This window comes from Tyto alba, unplaced genomic scaffold (genome assembly GCF_018691265.1).
Source record: "Tyto alba isolate M040663 unplaced genomic scaffold, T.alba_DEE_v4.0 Super-Scaffold_2, whole genome shotgun sequence".
In the NCBI taxonomy this organism is placed as follows: Eukaryota; Metazoa; Chordata; class Aves; order Strigiformes; family Tytonidae; genus Tyto; species Tyto alba.
Genome location: NW_024881282.1, coordinates 33,945,528 through 33,967,075, shown reverse-complemented (window position 1 = coordinate 33,967,075; position 21,548 = coordinate 33,945,528). Strand labels below are relative to the sequence as shown.

At 48.0% G+C, this 21,548-nt stretch overlaps 1 protein-coding gene across 6 annotated transcripts in view; it reads right to left on the bottom strand.

The window, feature by feature from the left end:
* Positions 1-21,548, bottom strand: part of CACNA1I (calcium voltage-gated channel subunit alpha1 I) — a 178,022-nt gene that overhangs the window by 17,790 nt on the left and 138,684 nt on the right. For all 6 annotated transcript variants that reach the window (XM_032996854.2, XM_032996860.2, XM_042792996.1 and 3 more), the window contains 18 exons: positions 18,693-18,844; positions 17,888-18,073; positions 17,076-17,193; positions 16,461-16,616; positions 15,897-15,987; positions 14,099-14,301; positions 12,029-12,445; positions 10,979-11,079; positions 9,789-9,912; positions 8,907-8,975; positions 7,809-7,993; positions 7,342-7,468; positions 6,159-6,284; positions 5,585-5,674; positions 4,393-4,585; positions 3,148-3,299; positions 1,348-1,457; positions 605-738 (listed from right to left, as the gene is read on the bottom strand). In XM_032996854.2, the coding sequence (XP_032852745.2) occupies positions 605-738; positions 1,348-1,457; positions 3,148-3,299; positions 4,393-4,585; positions 5,585-5,674; positions 6,159-6,284; positions 7,342-7,468; positions 7,809-7,993; positions 8,907-8,975; positions 9,789-9,912; positions 10,979-11,079; positions 12,029-12,445; positions 14,099-14,301; positions 15,897-15,987; positions 16,461-16,616; positions 17,076-17,193; positions 17,888-18,073; positions 18,693-18,844 (2,734 nt within the window). The remainder of the gene's footprint in view (positions 1-604; positions 739-1,347; positions 1,458-3,147; positions 3,300-4,392; positions 4,586-5,584; positions 5,675-6,158; positions 6,285-7,341; positions 7,469-7,808; positions 7,994-8,906; positions 8,976-9,788; positions 9,913-10,978; positions 11,080-12,028; positions 12,446-14,098; positions 14,302-15,896; positions 15,988-16,460; positions 16,617-17,075; positions 17,194-17,887; positions 18,074-18,692; positions 18,845-21,548) is intronic.

The window sequence follows — 21,548 nt, the reverse complement described above, 5'->3', positions numbered from 1 at the left end:
CTTCTCCCTCTTCCCACTTCTTTTGACTGTACAGCCCCACTGTTTCTTTCTCCTTCAGTCCATTTTCTTCTTACTTAATACTGTTTCTGCCACCTATGCTTAATCAGGCTGCTTCTGCTTCACCCAGACAGTCTGGCCAAGAGTACCCTTTCTCCCAGCAGGGTATATCACAATTCTCCCTCTGCTCTGATTTTTCATTCCATCACTTTCTCCAGTCACCATCTGTTAAGGCAGCTTAGCACACCTTGGCCACCACCAGGAAGATTCAGTCCCCTCCCTATGCAAACTTCAACCTGCTTGGTAGCCCCTTTTCTCCAAACACCACTGCCATACTTGCCCCATAAAAGAACAGGGAAAGTTCAACTCTCGCATGATCTGCTTACCCTCCTGGTCCTTCACCTCCTGTTAAAACCACTGCATCTAAATGCCTGGCTAAAGGAAGCTAGAAAGCCTTAGCCTCTAGGCTGTCCTTCGTCCCATCCTCCACCTCCCTCCCAGTGCTAGGGCGAGCCCATGAATCTACAGCCACTGCTCAAAGAGTCATGGGACCAAGTCCCACTCTATGGCCACCTACACCCCTGCCTTTGGCCAGTGTCTTTCTCACCCCGGGCAATACGCAACACCCTCATGATCCGGATGATAGTGGGGTTAATTGGGAGAGCAGCATTGATTTCAATCTCTTCCAACGTGATGCCCATGACAGACAGCAGTACAATGGCCAGATCCAGCTGGTTCCACCTTAAGAAGAAAAATTGAAGAGAATAAAGGAAGATGGAGCTTTACCATTTCCCTGAAAAGGAAAGTGAGTTGTCTCCACTTCAACCTAAATATTTCTTTATGTATGAGTTCAAGGCCCCACTCTGAGTCAGCCTATATGGGCTTTTGCAGACAAACAGAGATTCACTTTGCACACACCCTGAGCAGCCAGAGGCAAGCCAGCCTGATCTGAAAGCATGGAGCTGTGTTACTATGGTGCCATGCTTTGACTAATGGGCTCAGCTTTTTATGGCCTCGCTACCTCAAATCAGCTTCATTATATATGTTCTGCTTCATCATGCTACCAGTTTGCCTCAAGGGCAGGAAAAAAATGGCTCTCTCTAACCCCATCTCCTTTACTTTCTAGCCTAACCAGCACATGCCAACCAAGAGGCAATTTTTGGACAATTCTTATTATTGCCTAGGCATTGCAGCTCACAGGGACTGAGGCTAGATCCATGCTGTGCAGAACTGGGAGGCAGTCAGGGCACTCTGCTACAACCTCGCACTCCAGATAGGGATCCATCCTCAAAACCTCCACCCCAAACACAGCTGTCCCACAGCCACAGCAGACATCACCCTCTTGCTCACCTGTCTTTGAAGAATCGCCGCAGACCGAATGCCACCAGCTTGAGGACTGCCTCCAACACAAAGACGGTGGTGAACAGGTAGTTACAGTACTTGAGGGCGGTCTCCAGGGACTGCCAGCAGAAAGAGAGGATAAAGAATTGAGGCAAAAGAAACATCAAGCACATAACCTGTGGGGGGACTCTCCTGAGCGCCAGGAATTCACTGGGAAGCAGGGAACCTGCCCCATGCCTCCTATCTACATGAATGTGGAGGCTGCCTGCTAAGGGCAACCGCAAGCTGGCCTCTCTGTCCCATATTGTTCTCAGGATTGGTTATTGCTTCTTTCTCCTGTAGTGCTCAGCATAATGGGGAGGAGGACGCTATTGCAAGGAGAATCCACCAAGTACCATCAGCCTCCTCTTCTGCCAGTAGCCCATGCCACTTGGATGCCACCATGTTAATGGCACTGGTACAGCTATTAACCAGGATTGAGGCACAAAGCTTACTCCAGTTGTGGATACATGTCATCTCTGATGGGTGGAAACTCCTCTATGTCTTAGTCTGGGGCAGGCATGTATCATATCTCCTAGCTGTTGGGCTTCTGGTTCTTTTATGTGCTGCCCCTTCTCCACCACTGAGGACCAGTGTGAGCAGTGGGCAGCGTTTGGTGGCACTTCGTACTGGAAGGGTTTGAAGTGCTTTGGCAAGATTCTTTAGCAGAGCCTGACAGCGGGCTGGCATGGCTGGACCTGTGTTCCAGGAGAAGGAGCTAAGGAGTTAAGGAAGAGAAGTGACTTGTTCAGGAACAAAGGCCTGATGTGGGGATGGCAACAGATAAAGGTTGAGAATTCCTGCAGAGTAAAACTGGGCCCCATTAAGGGCAAGGTTAAAGCTGGATAGTTAGAAAGATGGGCAAGAAACAGAGGAGCCTGGCAGTGGATTTGAAAGGGGAAGGACAGGCGGATTTAGCTTCTGATCGAAGCCTGAGCTACCTTGGTCAGCATCTGCTCAGATATCAGAGCTGTCACCTAAACCAAGGGTCTCCTGAAGACAAAATTGAAAAGCCACCGGGCAGATGTCATGATGAATGCTTTGTCTACCTATGGAGGCAGGAAGTTCCTTTGATACATGCAGCATACATTTTTTCCATCAAAGGTATCTAGAGCTTTTCCAGGAATACTAAGAATTCCCCTAACCAAAGTATAAAACTTATTTGCCTTCAGTGCCCTTTACTGGCCATTATCCCCTGCAGCTGAGAAAGGCACTGCTCAGCGCCTCGGCCTTGAAGCTTCTCTTACAGAAAAAAGGTGGCTTGGTAAAGACGTCCCATCCCATGACACACAAACAGCCACTCTAGTCCTCTCAGCTCAGGCCATATGGCAAGGGAATTGGACTGACATTTGGAAATGTGATGCAAAGCCTGAAGCTCCCAGGACACTGCTGCTTCCACTACTCCTCCTGTTAGGATCCAGGGGAACACACAAAGCAGACCAGGAAGCTAAATTTGGGTGACCCACATACCCATTTAATAATATAAAGCACAGAGACTTAATTGCACCATGCTTTCTAGGGGCCCAGCTCTTGTATAGATGCCTTGTCTCTATTGATTTTATTGAGTGTCTGAGTAGGGGCTACCTTTCTGGATACATATGAAGTTCTTCACACAACTTTGTCTACTACAGTAACTCTTGCAACACTTTAACAGTATTTTTTAGAGACACTCATGTGTCCTGCCTATGCTGGTGGGCAGTGGTCATCAGAGAGCTGTAGCAAAATAACATAATGACTAGAGGCAGGGCTTATCTCCATGATCTCACTCACCACAGGTTGGTTGTAGTGCTCCAAGGACATAGTGACCACGTTGAGGCAGATGATGAAAGTGATGAAGATGTCCAGATAGTGGCTGGTGCAGACCGAATGAATAAGGAGGCGTATGGGGCAGTAGGTAGCATAGTACGGCAAACGCTGCGCCTCTTCAGTGGAAAGAGGGAGATGGGCAGAATTAGGAAGAAATTGGAAGAAAGAGAGAAATGGGTAAGAAACACTGAGGGAGCAGGCATAAAAGGGGTAATAGGTGTTGAAATAAAAGCGAATGAAGGTGGGAGAGAGAAAGAATATAAAAGGATCGGTAAACGATAGGGGGCATAGGAAAGAGGAAGAAAAATGCAAAAAAGAGGAAAGTAAAAGTGGGAGAAAAAAGAAATAGAAAAAAGACAAGGAAAGGAATGCTAGAAAGAAAATCTGTTAGTATGTGTTTGTGGGAATGGTGCTAAATCAGCATTTCATGCCTCAACAAATTAAGATCACAAATGATAAAAGGGAGCAGATGGTTTCAGGAGAGGCCCCAGGGTGTCACAGGAGAGAGGGGAAAAACTAGAGCAGAGGAAGGGAAAGCATGCCCACAGGCTGTGAATCGAAGAAAACTATCAGTCTGGGGTAACAGGGATGATTTCCAGGGGCAAGTATGCTTTTGCAGTTTTTGTCTAAAGGTAATACAGAAGAGGATGGAAACATCAGGAAGAGGGCTTTCTTCACCACAGAGGGTCTGGGACGCCAAGGAGTGACACTGCAACATTGATGGAAAGAGCCAGGAACAAACCACAGGGGCCTTCCTCTTTTTTTTTTCCCCTCCCTCTTCTTTAAACTTGGGGCTAAACACAAAGGATGGTCTGTCCAAGTCCTCCTGCAAACACCAGCTGGGTTGCAGGAAGTCCAGGTGGGACTATCCCAAGCCCATGATATGTGCCGCTGCGTGCACGTCCTGTGTTGACAGTGCACACCAGCACATGCACAGGGGTATATTTGGCACATGTTATCTCCCGACAGGCAGAGACCCCACCAACTTCCCTCAGAGTCCCAGCAGACCTCATCAGCCACCCCTCTTCCCCAGACCACCCCGGTGAGGTGTGTAGCGACACGGCAGTGGCACGGGGAGGAAGGCTGAGAGCACGGCCACAAGCGATGCATTTTGGAGACCAGTCCGTTGGGAAATAAAAAGAAGAGGAGAAGGTTTTTCTCAGAAAAACTTGGCCTACGAACCGACCAAACACTTAGGCTGTGCCTTACTCCTTCGCTTCTTCTCCAGGCGGCGCAGGCGCTTCTCCTCCCGCCGGCGCGCCTCCTCAGCCTCCTGGTGCTGCCGGCACTTGTGGAAGTTCTCCACCACCACCCCCACGAACATGTTGAGCACAAAGAAGCTGACAATGAGGAGGAAGGAGATGAAGTAGAGGAGCATCCAGGGGTTGTTGTTGGTCACCGGCTGGAGGAGGGGGGAAGAAGAGGGGTAGTCAATCTGTTGGATGTGCAATGGTATGGAAATGATGGGGGTGGACCTTGCCATGGTGGTTGGCTGCTGGGGAGGTGGGAAGGGGTTGTGTAAATAAGGGGAGTGGCCTTAGAAGAGCTGGGGCTACAGACAAGGCAGTTTGTGATTGGCTGCCTGGATTTTGGTATCAGCTGGTGATTGACGGAGCTGGTGAGAGGCAAGGGCAAAGGCCCGCCTGCACAGTCACCCACAATTCAGGCACAACCCCAGCTGCAGGTTGAGTACCACACAAGTATGTAGTAAAATGGGTGGTCCAGGCACCAGGAACACCTTTGGCTTGAGGGCAAGTACAGATCACATCTACACACCACCAAAACAGCAATGAGACCAGAATAGGAATGTCATTCAGGCTCATAAAGACAGGAAGCCCTGACTTTGACTGGGTGTCCTGACAAAAAGCCTACAAAGCCAACAGTGGTACACCTTGTGCAGAAGTTCAGAAGTAAATGGAGCATCACCCCCAAGATTCAAGCCTGTGGTACTACATCCCATGGCAGGTGCCTACACTGAACACTATCAAGGTCACTGCCTTAGCAGTAGAGGAATAGGGATGCAGTGGGAAGCAGCCCAACAATCCCTGCTTTACAGGGTATTAAAATAACCATATGTGGGCCAGGAGGGAGCCAGCATGCCCAGAAAGGCACACGGCATTGTTGCTCCATCATTACAAATAGATAAAGGCCTGCTGTGCATCCAAACTGAGTAGAGGGTGAGAATTACTACAGACACCCACTGCACAACTGCAGCTGCACCTTCCTGCATGGACCAGGCATGATTCTGATCTCTTGTAAATAGGTGAGCAAAGGATTCAGAAGGGCCCTGGAAAGCATTCTTCATTTGAGCAAGGTGTGTGAAGCAGGACGTTAAAGCACACTTCTGTCTTACTAGCCCGAGGAAACAGAAAAAGGTCCTTTCACAAGGAAGCATTCATACCTGCTGGTCAACAGCCACAGCATCTAATCCATTATACATAATATTGACCCAGCCATCCTTGGAAGCCAGAACAAAGAGGGACATCAGAGCCTGCAACATAAAAAGCAAAGCAGATGTGGAGCAGGTACATCTGGCAGGCTAGGAAAAAAATTGTGGGTTTACGCTCTAACACATACAACATTGAAATACTCTTCCTGCCTGTGTCTCTCCACACATCAAAACCTGCTTTTTCCCCTGTGGAGGAGAGGGAGGGGGGAACAGGAAGCCATGTGCAGCCAAACCCACCAGAGGAGAGAGGCTGTGAAGAACATCTGCTTCGCAGCAGGAGGAAAAAGAAAATCAAGCTCTCTGCTGCCACCATTTTTCTTTCTCCCACAACCTGTAAGCATCATCCTGATACCAACCCGCTAGTGACATAGCTTCTGCATGGATACCCATGCCAAATAACCTCCCCTCCCAGCCCAGGGATCAGGCTTTCCAGGCACTGCATCTGTGCCCCAGGGAGGGGTACGTACAGGAGGAGACAAACCCTTTGTTGGTTCCCATCAGAGACAGGGGCTGTGGGCGCACTCACCTGTCCCAGGTTGTCGAAGTTATACTTGTGGTGCACCCACTTGTAGTTGGCGGCCACACAGTCGGACCGGTTGGTGATGTTCCTGATGTCGACTCCCAGGCAGTGGTAGAACTTGCCCTTGAAGAGCTGCAGGAGGGGAGTGATCCCATCAGCCCCTTTCCCCATAGGGTTCCTCATGCTCCCTGGTAAGTGTAGAAGCTCCCGAGATGGTGGGTGGGCTGCAGGGCTACAAGCCAGGTGGAGCATGACAGGTAGGGAGGACCACCGATGTGATGTAGCACACAGGCTCAAACATTGTTAAGGAGAGAGGGCCACCCTTGCAAACCTACACCTGGCTTTTCAGCCTCCTCCATTGCCCCAGGCCAGCAGTGACTATAAGCCCTTACTATCTGTCAGCCTTTAGGGCAGCCTTTCTGGGTGCAATTAGAGCCACTGACCCAAAAGGAAAAAAATCCCCTATTTGGTCCTCAAGAGTAATCTCCGTCCCTGCTTCACAGTTACTGAGAGAGCTGATGGGGAAAAGAAGATCCCATCTGAGGGTAAAGAACCAGAAAAACAACATCTCCTGCTTCTTGGATACTTCTTTTTTGCAAAGCTGCACTGCACTGCTGTGGCTCTTCTGCCCAGGGCTCCTTTCCCCATATGGGAGGTACCGGATTGTGCATTTGTACAGATGCATCAGCACAGACTAAGTATAGTACATTCCCTGAGATGGAAGTAACACCCACGCCCTTGCTCCTCTGCAATGCAACAGCCGAAAATAAAGAGGATTAAATAAAAAAATAAAAGAAGGTTGTGGGTGGATTTAGGGCTCAGAGCGAGGGGGAGAAACAGAGCTGACTGGAGGCAGGGTTCCTGCAAGCAGGTGCTGAACTGCTTGCCCTTGTGGTGTGACATGGATGAGCCCAGCAAGGCCTGCACTATGCCAGCCCTGGGCTCTCCCTATAATGCTGACCCAAACCCTGACCCAACTCCTGCCAGGTGTGAGCGTTAACTCCTGTCTTGCACATCCAGCAATGCCTGCACTTGCCGAGCACCTGGCTGTCCTTGCCAAAAGCTTTCCTGGCTTGCCTGTTCCTCCCGCTTTGCTTGGTTCCCTGTGTTTGTTGTAGTACCTGGGGGTAGAGGTGCCCATGGTAGGGCTGGGGGCATGGGGGACCTTTGATGGGCGGTAATAACCTACCTGCACACCCAGGATGCCAAAGATGATGAAGAAAGCACAGCAGATGAGTACGATGTTTCCTATGGGCTTGAGGGAAGAAATGAGCGTCTCCACCACCAGCTTTAGGCCAGGGGCTCGGCTGATGACTCTGGAAGGGAAGGAAGGGGAGGGGTGACAGAGGGAGCAGGCAGGGATGTTCAGCCTAAGCCAAGCATTTTCAGCAGCAGTGGACCTCTGCTCTCCCTGTGCAGTGACCCATCAGTGGGGATCACTCTTCTGTGACCAAAAAGCTTCTTCAGTCCCATGGGTTGCTTGTCTGTTGAGATACCTTCAGGGCCAGAGCCATATAATGCTAAGGGGAACCTCCCTGTGGCTTATGGCTTGTCAAAGATCACACTTTGCCTGGCACAGCAGGATCTGACTCGGGGACCCTTCCTGGGGGACCTGGTGGGAAGAAGGGGACAATAAGGGCTTGTCGGGGCTCTGACCGAAGAGGACGTAAGGTGCGCAGCAGCCGGAGGACTCGTAGCACCCCCAGGATTTTGGCACCGCCAGCAGAAGCCAATGAGACCACAATGTCAATGAGAGACACGAAGACCAAGAAGCCATCCAAGATGTTCCAGCTGCTGCGGAGATAAGCCTGATCCCCAAAATACAGGCCTAGAGAGACCACCTGCAAGAGAGGGGAGAGGAGAGGAGGTTAAATGGTTCCTCTCCATGTTGCCTAACAGAGGGCAGCTGTGGAGAGAGGGGGGGGATGTGGAACAGTTATCAACTCTACATGACACTGAAATGTCAACTCATCATCTTTTCATTTCACCTGGAAGGCTATGAAGGAAAACATCTTTGCAGAAAGTGGTGGCACATAAATCCAGAAATAACAGAGCCATGGTGTCTTCTCACTTTTCCTCTGCCTCTCGGAGCAACAGAACACTGTAGAGAACATGCAGGAAACCTTTCCCTGCCATACCACAGCCCTGGGGCAAGTCTCCCAGTCCAGAGACCCAAACCTTGGCTCTTAAGGGGGTGGTTCAATTCTCAGCAGTTCTCAACACCAGCAGGTGCTACAGAAACTGATGGCCTTGGGGAGAGCTGAACACCCTGCAAATTATGGCCATAATTCAGGTATGAATTTCAGGGGTTTAACTTCAGACACCCAGTTTTAGGACTCTTTCCCAATCACAAGAGGGGAATAACAAGATTTCCCTACTGTTGCAAAGTACTTAGACACCTACTGAGTAATTATCTCAACTAAGAGTATGTTATTAATATTGGTGTTATTTCCCCCATTCTTCCTCCAGGAGAAATGGAATGGACATTTGACATCACTACAAAATCCATACCTGAAGGCCAGCTATTCCTCCACTATACTAAGATCCATTTGGATTTAAAGACTAGGATAATCATCCCCCTCCACACCTGACGAGGGGACTCAACTCCAGGCAGTATCTGCCTTTACCAAGGTAGAAGGAAGGACTGGCACGCTGCAAAGATGAAGTGATTTTAGAAGGGTTCTGAGCAAACATGAAACATGTTGTTCCTGACACTAGGAAAAGGTTCTGAGCAGTTCATCTCCAGTAACTTACCTTCAGTGTCATCTCAGCTACAAAAATTGCTGTGAAAATGTAGTTGGACACAGTGAGAAAGATTCTCTCCTAGAAAAAACAGAGAAAGGCCTTAAATGCATCTTGACTTCTTGTTACTCTGTCAGGCCCCTCTGATGAACTTGTTATCTTTTGCTTTCCTGTGAAGGCTCTGAAAGCTGGGGAAATGAGAGGTGCCCTTGGCAAAGGTCAGTGCTGGGCAGCTTTTAACTCATACGCCTCAGCTCAGCCCTGTGCCACATCTGGGACAGGATCCTATGCAACTCTGCAAGAGCACAGTGGGTGGGATTTGCAACGCATCCTGCAAATCTGGTTTCAAGGCACTCTCTGCCCCATTCTGCCAGTGCTGCTCAGTCCTGACCTGCTACTCCTTCTCAAAGGACTGCTGAGCACTGACCCCTGGATTGTATCTAAGTGCAGTAGAGTCTGGGGGTCAGCTAAGGCAGACATGCAGAAAGAGCCATTTCACTTGCTAGCTTGAACCATCTCCAAGATAACTCAAAACCAGCATACATGAATGATGACGTGCCATTCCTACAGAATGGAAGTTACTTCTATCTTTTAGTTCCCAGTCCTTGTCCCTTTTGCCAGTCATCTCTTAACTTCAGGTGCCTGCAGGACTCTCCCACTTTTCAAGAGGGAGGGAACTAGGATTACTGTATTATAAAATGTGTTGCCCTATTATAAGACCCTGGAGGTAAAGCACACACTAGTTGAATTACTAATTCCTGGGCATTTGAATAGATGAATGGAAGCTGGTGTTTAATACTGAAGTTCTTCCAGAGGTCATACCAATTCCAGGAACACTTATGAACCTCTGTCAGAGGTTGTGCTGAAAAGTAGGTGGGAAAAAATGGTGCTCACTGTGCTTCTGTGCTCAATCTGTGGTCTCTCCAGGGCAATGGTGATGCAGTTCAGGAAGATGAAGGCCAGCACAACGTAGTCAAAGAGCTTGTGAGCAATGATGGTTTGGCAGAGGAGGCGAAACCTGCAAGAGAGTTCCAGTAGGCACTTGTGCCTTGGGCCAAGCAAGGTTAGGAGCTACGATAACAGAGAATTAAGAGGTCTGGACAAAACTGAGCTCTGACATAGCAGATTTCTTATCAGTAATACTGATGTCCCTTGCCATGGCAACATCCCAGGCTGGCCCACAGTCACACAGGGAGCTTGGAGCAGAGCAAGGGCAGAGCAAGGAGCTGAACCTTCTTCCAATTCCACAGTGCCAGAATGGTTTCCTAACTACAGCTCTGTATTCCTCTCTTGCTCTGTAGAGAAGAGGCTGAGTTTCAGTTTTCCTCTCAAACTCACATGTTGTACCACCCCAGGGCAAAGAGGCCACATGGTGAAAGCTAAGGAGAGGCAGGTAGGTTGGCAGTCATGGGGACCGCACTTCTGTTTGCACTGAAAGACACTGTGCCTGTCAGCACAGGTGTCACACAGAGCAAGGAGCTCTCTCATGTCCTGTAATGAAAGCCCCTTCTTTTCAAGGGGCAATGCACATGGGTGAGAATACTGTTGGCTGGGGTGCATGGACATTTTCTCCTGGCAAGAAGACCCCTTTAGCAGGAAGAATTTATCCCAAATTTCTTGGTTTTAGGCAAGAAAAATTCTAACTTTGCCCTAAAAGGTATGATAGGACTGCTGATAAGTTGGTACTAGGACTTAAAAGGAAATAGACTGTTCTGGTACCAGGGGAGGAAATATCAGTATTATGGAGATGTTAATAATACATTCCTTCTCCTTTTTGGGTTAATGTTAGTATTCCCTGCCTTGCTTTGCTATAAATATTTATGATTACACAAAAGAAAAATGGGATGCTCCAAAGGGAGGGAAAGTCACAATAGCTATTTAAGATTCTCATCCTTTCTTTCATCTCCAGAATCAAGGAAGAGAAATGTTGTTTGGCTGTGGAAGGGGAGATGGAGGAGCCAAAACATATTCCCACCTGGTAAGCTTAAAGTTACAACCTAACATGCAGCTCAGGGCATGTGGCCAGCAAGGCAACAGAATCTGCCCCATCTTCTCAACCCTCTCATAGAAAAAACTGCACAAACCTGTTTTGTGGAGAGAAGAGATATATGGACCAGTCTTCCCGTAACTCACACCAGTCTGGCTTATAGACTTCCATCATCTTCCGGATACGAAAGCACAGGCTCTGGAGGGACACAGCAGAAGCAAGTGCCATTGGTTACCTTCCCACTTGCCTGAGAGAGGCATTCTTCCTTTCACATCCGACCCCGAAACACCACTACCTGCAGTTCATAAAGTGCACTACCTGCCTTTCTCTAAGCCCCCAAATGAGGAAAAGGACTCAAAGATCAACAAGCCACTGAAAAGGAGGTAGGGGCTGCTTTGCCATGGCCTGTTTAGCTCTTGGAATCTGGTTTCCTTCCCATATCACTACAAATAAAACTAATGGTGTCCCTTCTAGAGCAGGATGTTGTCCACAATGCCTTCTCAGGGCTGTTGGAGTGGCTCTGTTACATGAGGACCGTGTTTCCTCTCTACCTGAGCTAAACAAGAGGCCGGGACAGGAAGGCCTTCTGTTGGCACTTGGTCTTGGAAACTATTAAATTTCATACAGCATATATGTCTGTTCAAATCGCTACTGACCCTCCCCTATTTTTTCCACCCTTTGATCTGCTCACATATTGGGCATTGCATCTCTCACTTGCCTTGCTTCTTGTGTCTGTGCTTCTTGCTCTGATCTGTTGATGTTCCCCACACAAAGCTCTTGCTGATCACACAGGCTGACTTTTCCTAGCCTGTAGAAATCACTGGCTGCACTGCTCTGAAATAACAGCCCCAGAATGATCACATCTGGTCCACATCAGCCCCAGAATGACCATGCACGTGCCTCACATTTGTCCTCCTCCCACCATCCACCCATACAATTGTTTTGTGGGCAGCCTGAAAATGTGATTTGAGCTCGTCTGGGCCTTGAAGGTCCCAATCTACTTGTTCAATGTTGTCCTCCAGCTGTACTTAAAGCACTTGTGCAAGCTCTCCCACCCACACATCAGGGAGACTGAAACTGGAGGATGGATTTGGGGTTTCCCACAGCACTGCGGTGTAACCCCATGTTCCCTCCACCAAGTACTCACATAATCTATCTCTTCATCATCCTCTCCTCGTTCCTTGCGGTTGTTCATCTTTGGGAATATCTCCTTGGCAATGCTGGGCATTTTACCATTGCAGTCTTGATGCTCACTGGCCCCAGGTGCTGTTCCCAGTTTACCGGTCACTCTGTGGCCAGATGGGACTGAGGCCAACTCCAGCAGGTCACAGGAGCCTTTGTTGTCCAGGGAGAGTGTCCGGCGGTGATGAAACACCCTTCCTGTCCCGTCCAGCTCCCCATCTGCCACCCTGTGCCTTTCCCCAGACAGGAGGGATTCATGCTCAGCAGAGGGAGGTTTGTGCTTCAGGCTGTGTCCCCGGGCCAGGCTGTTCCAGCTGGAGCGACGGCTCCCCCAGGCTCCACTGCGGCCCCAGGCACCGTAGTGGGAACTGCGGGAGCTGGACTGTAAGAGAGCAGGACAGGGACTCAGTGATGCGGGGCACAAGGAGGGATCGTGCGATCCTATTTCAGATCACAGACTTCTCCCTGGGCTCCTAAGACAGGAGGTTGCCATTTTTCAGCCGTTGAGTAAGTAGCACGGGAAATTAGCAGCAATCTCTGTAAATCTGACAATAAATTGATAATGAGTTAGCAATGGTGTTGGCTGTGATTACTTTATAGCACCATCTGTGTGCAAAGCACTTATGGGGAAGGTAAATAATAAAGCCAAAGGCCAGGTGCCTGATATTGTTACTTAGACCGGCACAGAGCAAGAATAAAGCTCTCCAAAAATCTGACTGGCAGCTTTTTACGCTGCCCTGGGGTAAAGGATAACACAAGGTACAGGGTGATGGATAATCTGACTCGCCATCTTTGAGTACAGTCTTAGTAAAAGGAAGAAATGAGAGAAATAGGCTTGTTGGTTATAGTCTAGTCCAACCACATTGACAACTTATCATGTAGTACATGGCTACCAGCTCTCCCTGTTTAGAAATAACAGGGGCACAAACCCCTTGAGCAACGATGCAACCCCCACCAAAGCTGTGTGTGTCGGTCGGTAAAGCCCAGAAGCTGATGGTACAAGGTGGAGAGGTCTGAGACACACTGGCTAGACAGCCAACAGTGCTTGGAGAAGTGCTAAAGGGCAGCAGGACCTGCTGTGGGGAGCTCCAAGTTAAGATTTCTCTCTTGTTACAAAAGCTTACAAAAACCCCATCTGTTACAGGACTTGGCAGTTCTGACATCACCCATGGCAAGAGGATGAAATGTGGTTCGCTCTAAAAGGGAGACTCTGTCTCCCCCTCTCCCACTTGAAAAATATAAAAGAGTCGAACCCAACCCTCGATGGAATATAGATCAATAGCTTGGAAATAGATGGCAACTGAGCCCCACACAGACACTCTCTCACTCCCCCTCAATGGGATGGAGGAGAAAACTGGAAGGGTAAAAGTGAGAAAACTCATGGGTTGAGATAAAGACAGTGTAGTAGGTAAAGCAAAAGCCACGTGCACAAGCAAAGCAAAACAAGGAATTCATTCACCACTTCCCATCAGCAGGCAGGTGCTCAGCCATCCCCAGGACAGCTGGGCTCCATCACGCACAACGGTGACTTGGGAAGACAAATGCCATAACTCTGAACGCCCCCCTTTCCTTTTTCTTCCCCCAGCTTTATATGCTGAGCTTGACGTCATATGGTATGTAATATTCCTTTGGTCAGCTGGCATCAGCTGTCCCGCCTGGTTGTTTACCTTCCCAGCTTCTTATGCACCTCTAGCCTCCTCGCTGGTGGGGTGGTGTGAGAGGCAGAAGAGGCCTTGATTCTGTCTGAGCGCTGCTCAGCGATAACTAATACATCCCTGTGTTATCAACACTGTTCTCAGCACAAATCCAGAACATAGCCCCATACTAGCTGCTATGAAGGACATTAACTCTATCACAGACAAAACCAGCACAATAATGTGAACTGACGTGGCTTTCTAAAGACAGGCGATGTGCTTGTGTTAGAAGACTACAGCAGCAGTGCAATCCTCCACAGCAATCCCCAGATGATGGCAAAAAGACAACAGAGTGCTTGGACTTCAAAAGAAAGGTACAACACACATTTCTACTCACTCACCAAGGACCGCTGGTCATAGGTCATTCTCCCCAGGGACATCACACTGCTCTTCCGGGAGCCAACAGCAACAAGGATCTGGTCAGGCTGCAGGGAATTGCGTGAAGAGTTGATGACTCCCCCAGAAGCCACTGGTGTGTTGGAAGAGGGCAAGGATGGGTCCAAGTGCCCATTAGGTGTCACAGGAATTGCACAGAGCTTGGGATCTGGGTGGAAGAAAGAGAAAAGAAGGAGGTGGCTTCCTCACTATCCAGTGTTTCAATGCCTAAGCTGTTTAGCATTAATCAACGTTCATTCTTCCTGTTTTAGGGTGTGGTGGCAAAAATAGTGCAAGCTGTGAAGACTTTGAAGCATTCTTCTCAGTCTCCAAAACTGATGGCAGCTCTCCTTGGGGCCAGAGAGACAAGCAGAGTGCTGGTTGGGCAGGCTCAGGCTGACAGGCAGAGCAAGAAGTCAAACCCTGGCAGCAAGGGGAGGAGAGCATGCCAGGAAAAGACACTTGCATCTTCAGGTCTGAACAAATACCACTGACTGTCAGACTGGGTATTTAAAGCAGTTAGACTGAGACACTGAGGAAGAGACTAAGATGTGGGGAGACCTGCAGCCATCCATGTATTGGGGTCACCTTTAAATTCCTGCAATCATACTCTTCAACCCAGTCTATCCTACTACACTGGGCCTCTTCAAATGACTGATTACTGACCTTGAAGATCCAGGACACCTATGAGGGGTATGTTAAGTGCTACGGATGACCATCAACATCTGTCAAGATGGATGGAGAGGATGCAGTACTGGTTTTTAATGCCTGAAAGGACTGGAAGAATCTTTTTAGTTTGACCTATTGCATAATGAAGGTCACATATGCTCACCTACACACAGTATCACAGCCACGAGTGCACCAACCTCAGACCTGCCCCACCACTGTGGACTTGTCTGCCAATCACTGAATCTTTGGCTGACTCTGGCTAGCATCAGCAGACCTGCTCTCTGCTCACCTTGTGCAAGTACTGTTAGTGTGATCCCCGTCCTTCTGCCTGGCTGTCCATCCCCCTTAGCTGCTAGCTTGCCATCCACTGCAGGGCAAGTTATTCTTGTGGCTCTCTGCCACCAAGTCCTGTCTGAAGTATAATACCTCTTGAAGAAAGACTTGCAGTCTTCAAGGAAAGACTTCAAGGGGTGGAGACCTTACCCATAAGTTTGTAGGCATACTGTTTCAACAGTTAATTATCTTTCCTTAAAAATATGTGGCTTTTTTTTTCAGTCTGAATTTGTCTAGCTTTGGCTTCCAACCTTTACAATCTCATTATGTTTTTTTCTGCTCAATTAAAGAGCCATCTACCATCAGAAATCTCTCCTTATGGTCAGCGCTTACAGACTGTGTGATCAAGTCGCCTCTCTGTTTTTTCTAAGTTTTATTAGCCTCTTGCTATGAGGCAAGACTTCCAGATTTGTCTGCGTCCTTTTTAATGTGTTGGTACCCCCTATCCAAATGTGGGTCCTAGATTTGGACACAGTGTTCCTGAAATGGTGCCCCTGAAGCTAAGCAGAGACAGTCTCAGTTCTCGCTCCTAGTTGCTGTTCTGTAGGTCATTCAAGAACTACTCTGCTTAGCTATCACATTCCTCAGGATGCCAACACGCTTCTATTTTTCCACAGATAACACCACAAAATAGCATAAAGTTCAGAATGAAAACCAGTAAGTCCTTGGAGATGGGAGTGAATTTTCTTCAGAATCTGCTCTCAGATTTCACACGAAACAGCACTGGGAGACAAGTAAATGAGGCTGTTTGAGCTATTGTACCTGAGCCTTCCTGGACCTCTTGGAACTGATCTAACTCCTCCATGTTTGATGAACTCTGATCTTCATCTGAGTATGACCGGTTGGCATCACCCTGGAACACACAGATTTAGAAGTTGGGAACTCATAAACAGAAAAGACCATTTGTTCTTGTCTTTCATTGCTGGAACAACCGTAAAATCCTGATTGGCAGCCAGGCATCAGTGTGATCACTGAAAAGAGTCTTGTGTGACCTGTGATGGCCGACGTACTCCATTCTTGCTTTTGGAGGGGCAAAGGACTCACCGTAGTAGGGTAGGATCTGTTGCACAGAATGGAAACTGTGAACTCCCTTCCAGAGGGCTTGTCTCTTTCCTTGCAAGGATTAACATGGTCATGTTTTGGTGGGTTTTGTTTGGTTTTTTTGTTTTGTTTTGTTTTTAATGAAGCCCACTCTGAACTTAACAAGGGAAATGACAGAGGTGTGATACTTTGGGAGTCGTCCACCCCAGTACCCTCAAAGTGTCTCAAAGGTCCCCTTTTAGCACCTCTATTCCTCCTCCTGATGAGGCCTTGGTGGCAACTCACCTCAGCCTGGAACCCCTCCACGAGAATGGCCACCAGCAGATTGAAAAGCACGTAATTGCCAAACGTCATGAGAGCCACAAAGTAGAGGGATGCCCATGGCGAGGTGGAGGCCATGCCATTATAGAGCACAACATTCCAGTCCTCCTGGGTTAGGATCTGCAACCAGGAGCAGAGGCCACATAAACATGAAGGAAGAACATGAAAGGGATTCTTAGAAAAGGACAGTGAAAGGATACGCATCAGGACCGCATCAGGCCTCTTAACTTCCCCATAATCACACACCCACTGCCCACTGTCTCTGCCCAGCTGTGGTACTGCCCTGGTAACATTAGCTGAGCAAGAAGAAACTACAGCAACCATGAGGGCAGTCATGAGGTCATGGTGTTAAACACGGGAGTTGCCACAACTGAATTGACCTTTGCAAATTGTCTCCTAGGAAGGAAGGAGCGCCTCTGTCTAAGAGATACACCAGTCATTTGGTTACAACATGCAATTGTTCTTCCTCCAAACATCACATGCTGGAGCCTTTTGTGCTGTCAGGAGCAATAAGAAAAAGCACCTCTTGATCCTCTTTACTTTGTCCTGACCCATCTGTAGAGAGCAAAGTGGGCTCACCTGGAAGACAGTGACGATGGCCCACAGCAGCGAATCAAAATTCTTCCGGTCAGGAACTGTATCTCCTGTGTCTGTTCTGAGGCTGAACTTGCAACCAAAGATATGCATTCCTAGGATGCTGTTTGGACAAGAAGTGGAGATTGTGTCAAATATAAATATCTCTGCCACCACAATGAGCTCACCAGAGTCATTCCCTTTTCCTCCCAACAATTTAATGTAATACCACAGGAGCAAGGGGTAGAACGACACAGCCAGACCTCTGGGACCTATCTGTGAAGAAGGAGATGTGTATTGTACCACTGTAGTACACCAAAACCCCTTGATTTCCATCTGTACTGCCTCAGAGCTCATATATTCCCTCCAACCTGTCCTTCAGATCTGCTCGCTCCATTGTTCTTATTTGGTCTCATTCTTCTTCATCTCCCTACCACTGCATCTACGGGGTGCACTGACAAACTTTCTTGGTTGCTTCCTACTGCTCTTCTTCCAGACTCAGCCTCCATACTGAACTGTTCCTGCAACCAGTGTTGATTACCGAAAGACTTCACCTATCCTGCAATGGGACATTATGCTCAACGTGCACATTTGGTGGCAGTATTTCTCCAGCCCATCCAGGCCAAATCTTCAGCTGCTGAACCCAATTTAGAGCAGCAGTAGCCTCAGCCCTTATGAACAAATAAACATTTGTCAGGGCTGCCTAAGCCTAGAGCAATGGGCAAGACGAGTCATGCAATTGTGCTCTGAAGCTGCTGTCCATGTGAGCCATGCAGTGCCTCTCCAAAACACTGTGAGGCAACTAACTGCCTCCTCACCTGAATATAAAGATGAAGAGCATGAGGAGCATGCAGAAGGTGGCTACGTTATCCATAGTCTTCATCAGCACCACAAGCTGGCGGCGCAGCGCGGGCATGAAACGCACCAGCTTCAGCACCCGCAGGAGACGGAAAGTCCTCAGCACAGAGAGGCCACCGTCCGACTGGCCAATGATCTCCCAGATGCTAAGGCCCAGAGAGGCACAGGGTGTACAAGGAACAAAATGAAAGACAAGTGAACAAGCAGAAGAGAGAGAAGAATAAATACACTAATCCAAGTTTTCACCTCTGCATCGGCAGCAAGGATAACAAGGTCAGAGAGAAATTCTGATTCAGCAAGACATAGTTAGAAATATATACTATAGGCTTATACCTATATGCAGAAAGCTGCACTTCTCCCTTAAGAACATGAACATGGCATTGCATGTTGCATGAATGAGGAAAAGATTGCAGCATTAAATTCCAGCCAGACAAGTTCTTTCACACATTTAACCTTTGTAGCATCCTTAATTTCTGCATTTTTAAAATATTTCACAGCTAATATCTGTTGTAGACGTACAAGGCAATTGCAATTACCTCCATTCTACAGAGGAGAGAACTGAGGGGCATAAACACTATGCAGCTTGCCTAGGACCACCAAGTGATGGGGAAAGACATCTTGGTCTCCCAATCCTTGGTCTTGTGAATCAGCTCAGCTCCTCCTAGTATAGATGCTAAATCCTGTTTGAAAAGGCACATGAAAACATGCAAGCTCTGTGGTACTCTTTTCTATGAGTATTTCAATTGTTCCAAAGGTCTTTGTCACCTGATGATGACGATGATACTGTCAAAAATGTTGTAGGGGTTGCGGAGGTAATCAAAGAGTCCAAAAGCAGCGAGTTTCAGGATCATCTCCAGGGCAAACATGCTTGTAAAGACAACATTGCTGATCTCCAAGATGTTGGTCAATTCTTCTGGCTGGAGAGGAGGCAAATTCAGAGAGTCAGAACCGAAAGAGCCCTGAAATTATGGGAAATAAAGTGTCATCATTCCCAGAGGACAGGCTTTGTAGGCAGCTGCAAATCTCCCATGGATGAGATTAGAGTGGAGCTGGATGGAGCCACTTGCAGTCCAATTTCTTTGTGCATTTACTACCTTCATCATCAATTATGTCCCTAACAAATTCCTTTACTAGAGGTGGTCAGGAGCCCCACAGCCATTCACACAGCCAAAGCTGACCAGGTGTCCCCCACATACCAATCCATACTCTGGTTCCCCTGCTAAAGACTGCTTTACTTTGTGCAAAGAACTTGAGTATTTTTTTGAGGCAGGCAAAAGTGGCTGATCTGTGGTCAACCTCCTTCTTCAAGGATTTCTTTCTCTGAGGTTTCCGCAGGTAGATGGCACAAGTTTTTGCTGAAATTCTGAAAACATCTGAATGACAGAAAACAGCTCCCCATCTTCCTCTAAACCTCACTGCACTTTTCTGCCCCTTTCCTCTCTATTTTTTCCCTTCTCCATTTTTCTTTCCCCCACTCCCCACCAAATCCTTGGTATGCATTAGTTTTCCAGTCTTGCTCCAGCAGTCTTTTCTCATGTCTCTATCCTCACAGTGGTCTCATTACTCAAGCGAACATCTGACTGGATGAATAAGACAACAGTGAGAAGGGGCACACTGCTAACACCTACCTATGAGGGACAAGAAGAGCAAGGCAGGGTGAGGAAAAGAGACAAATGGACAGCAAGAGAAGAAAAGCAGATGCACAAGGTGAAAACCTCCAGGGATGACACCAGATGACTGAGTTGAAATAAAAAAAAATAAATAAATAAAAGGCAATCTGACCCTGCCTCGGTCATTTTTTTCTGTTGAATCTCTGACACATCTTTCAGCCCCTGTGATACAGCCTTCTCCAGCAGAGACCAATGTGTTTGTGCATATGAGAGAAAGTGTTTTAATGATTCCTTCAGTGGAACAAATCTCAGCAAATTAAATTACTCCTCCTTTTGTTTTCTGAATTAATGACTTTTTCTTCAATGTGTGCAGGCTTGGAAACTTCTCTGACAAGGTCAGGAAAGGGTCTAGTCCATTTACTCAGGAATGATGATGCTTCAGAGGGAGACAGAGGCTACACTGATGTCATTAATGAGGGATGCCATCCCCTGTGAAATGGAGGCATTCCCTGCACTGAATTTGGGATGTATTCGTCTTGAAGCACCTCTCACCCAGGGACCAGGACTGCACCAGGCCAAACAGCGAGGGCTGAAGTCTCAAACCAGGTCAGATACATGACAAGCAACACATGAGCAAGCCTGCCCATGTTTGCACACACTCAGACACACACATACATAGCCCAGGGAGACTACCACAGTGATGGCAAGGTACAAAGTGTTCCCAAAGTGAGAGAAAAACTTCCTCCCAGTATAATGGGTTGCATCTTGGGGCCAGGCTAGACAGCCCATGGCCTTTAGACTGCATGAGACTGCTAGGGCAATTCACCTGGCTGTAGCATGCTGATGGCCACCACCTTCTCAAGCAGCAGCTGGTGGGGACCTGCTCCAGATGAAGGTGTGGCACTTTCTCAAACAGAGGGACAAGGCACAGCAGCTCCAAGGCACTCCTTCAGGGCTCCTCTGGCCCAAATTTCCATGATTACCTTGGGGCAGGTATGTCACACCTCAGACAAGGTTACATATTTGATATTTAATCTACTGTGCCACTGAGCTCCAGCAACAAACCTTCGATGTGAGCCTGACCCAGGCTCTGTGGTATCAGACAGTACTGCTCTCACTGTTTGGATACCCATACTGAAAACATGCCTGAAGACTTCCCTCTTCCTTCATTGGTCTGAGCTATGCCTGCCCACCAGGCCACTCTTTTAAGCATCACATAAAATGGATGGGAACAAGGAAACTTCAAAAGTCTGTTGTTCAGGGCAAGAGAGGACAGACATTCCTGGCACTGTGGAAACAAAAAAGTGAGTCCCAGAAGGTCAAAGCCAATTCTTTTACCATAAATTCAGTATTAGTGCCCACTAGGAAGGGGAGTCATGGTCTCTCCCCAAGGACTGCAAAATTGCTGTTTTTTCTGAAGGGCTGCCTTTGTGTTGGCTGTGCCTGTTACTTATTCAGCTGGTAGAAGAGGAAGTGAGAGAGGAATGCAGTTCTGGGTCTGACCCTTCCCCTGAAGCTGGGAGCTGCTTTAACTCCTGCTCTGGGACCCCCAGGGGCCCAGATACTCCCAAGTGAACAAATGGACTGGAAACTGCTCCTTACATCTCTAGCTCCCCGTGCCCTTTGCTAATTTTTTTGCATTCCTTGTTGCAGCGCTTTATTGAAATACTCCATTTCTTTAAAATCAAAAAAAGGGAGATGGCTCAATTTCCATCCATAATTACATTTGAATAACAAAACCATCCTGAAAATGAGGGGGAAAGGAGAGGAGATAAGAGCAAAGAGAGAGAAAGAATGAGCAAGTGCACATGGGAAGGGAGAGATGAAGATCACTTCAAGGAAAGCCAGGCAGTAATGACACTTGCTGGGAACATGAGGTCCATATGCTAAACAGAGATGCCAATTGCAGCCTGAATCAAATGATTATGTCAGTGAGAATGAGCAATGTAAAAAAGCGAGAGGCTATGATGGTGGATTATCCTCCTCTCTGCTGTCCACACGTTCTCTCTAG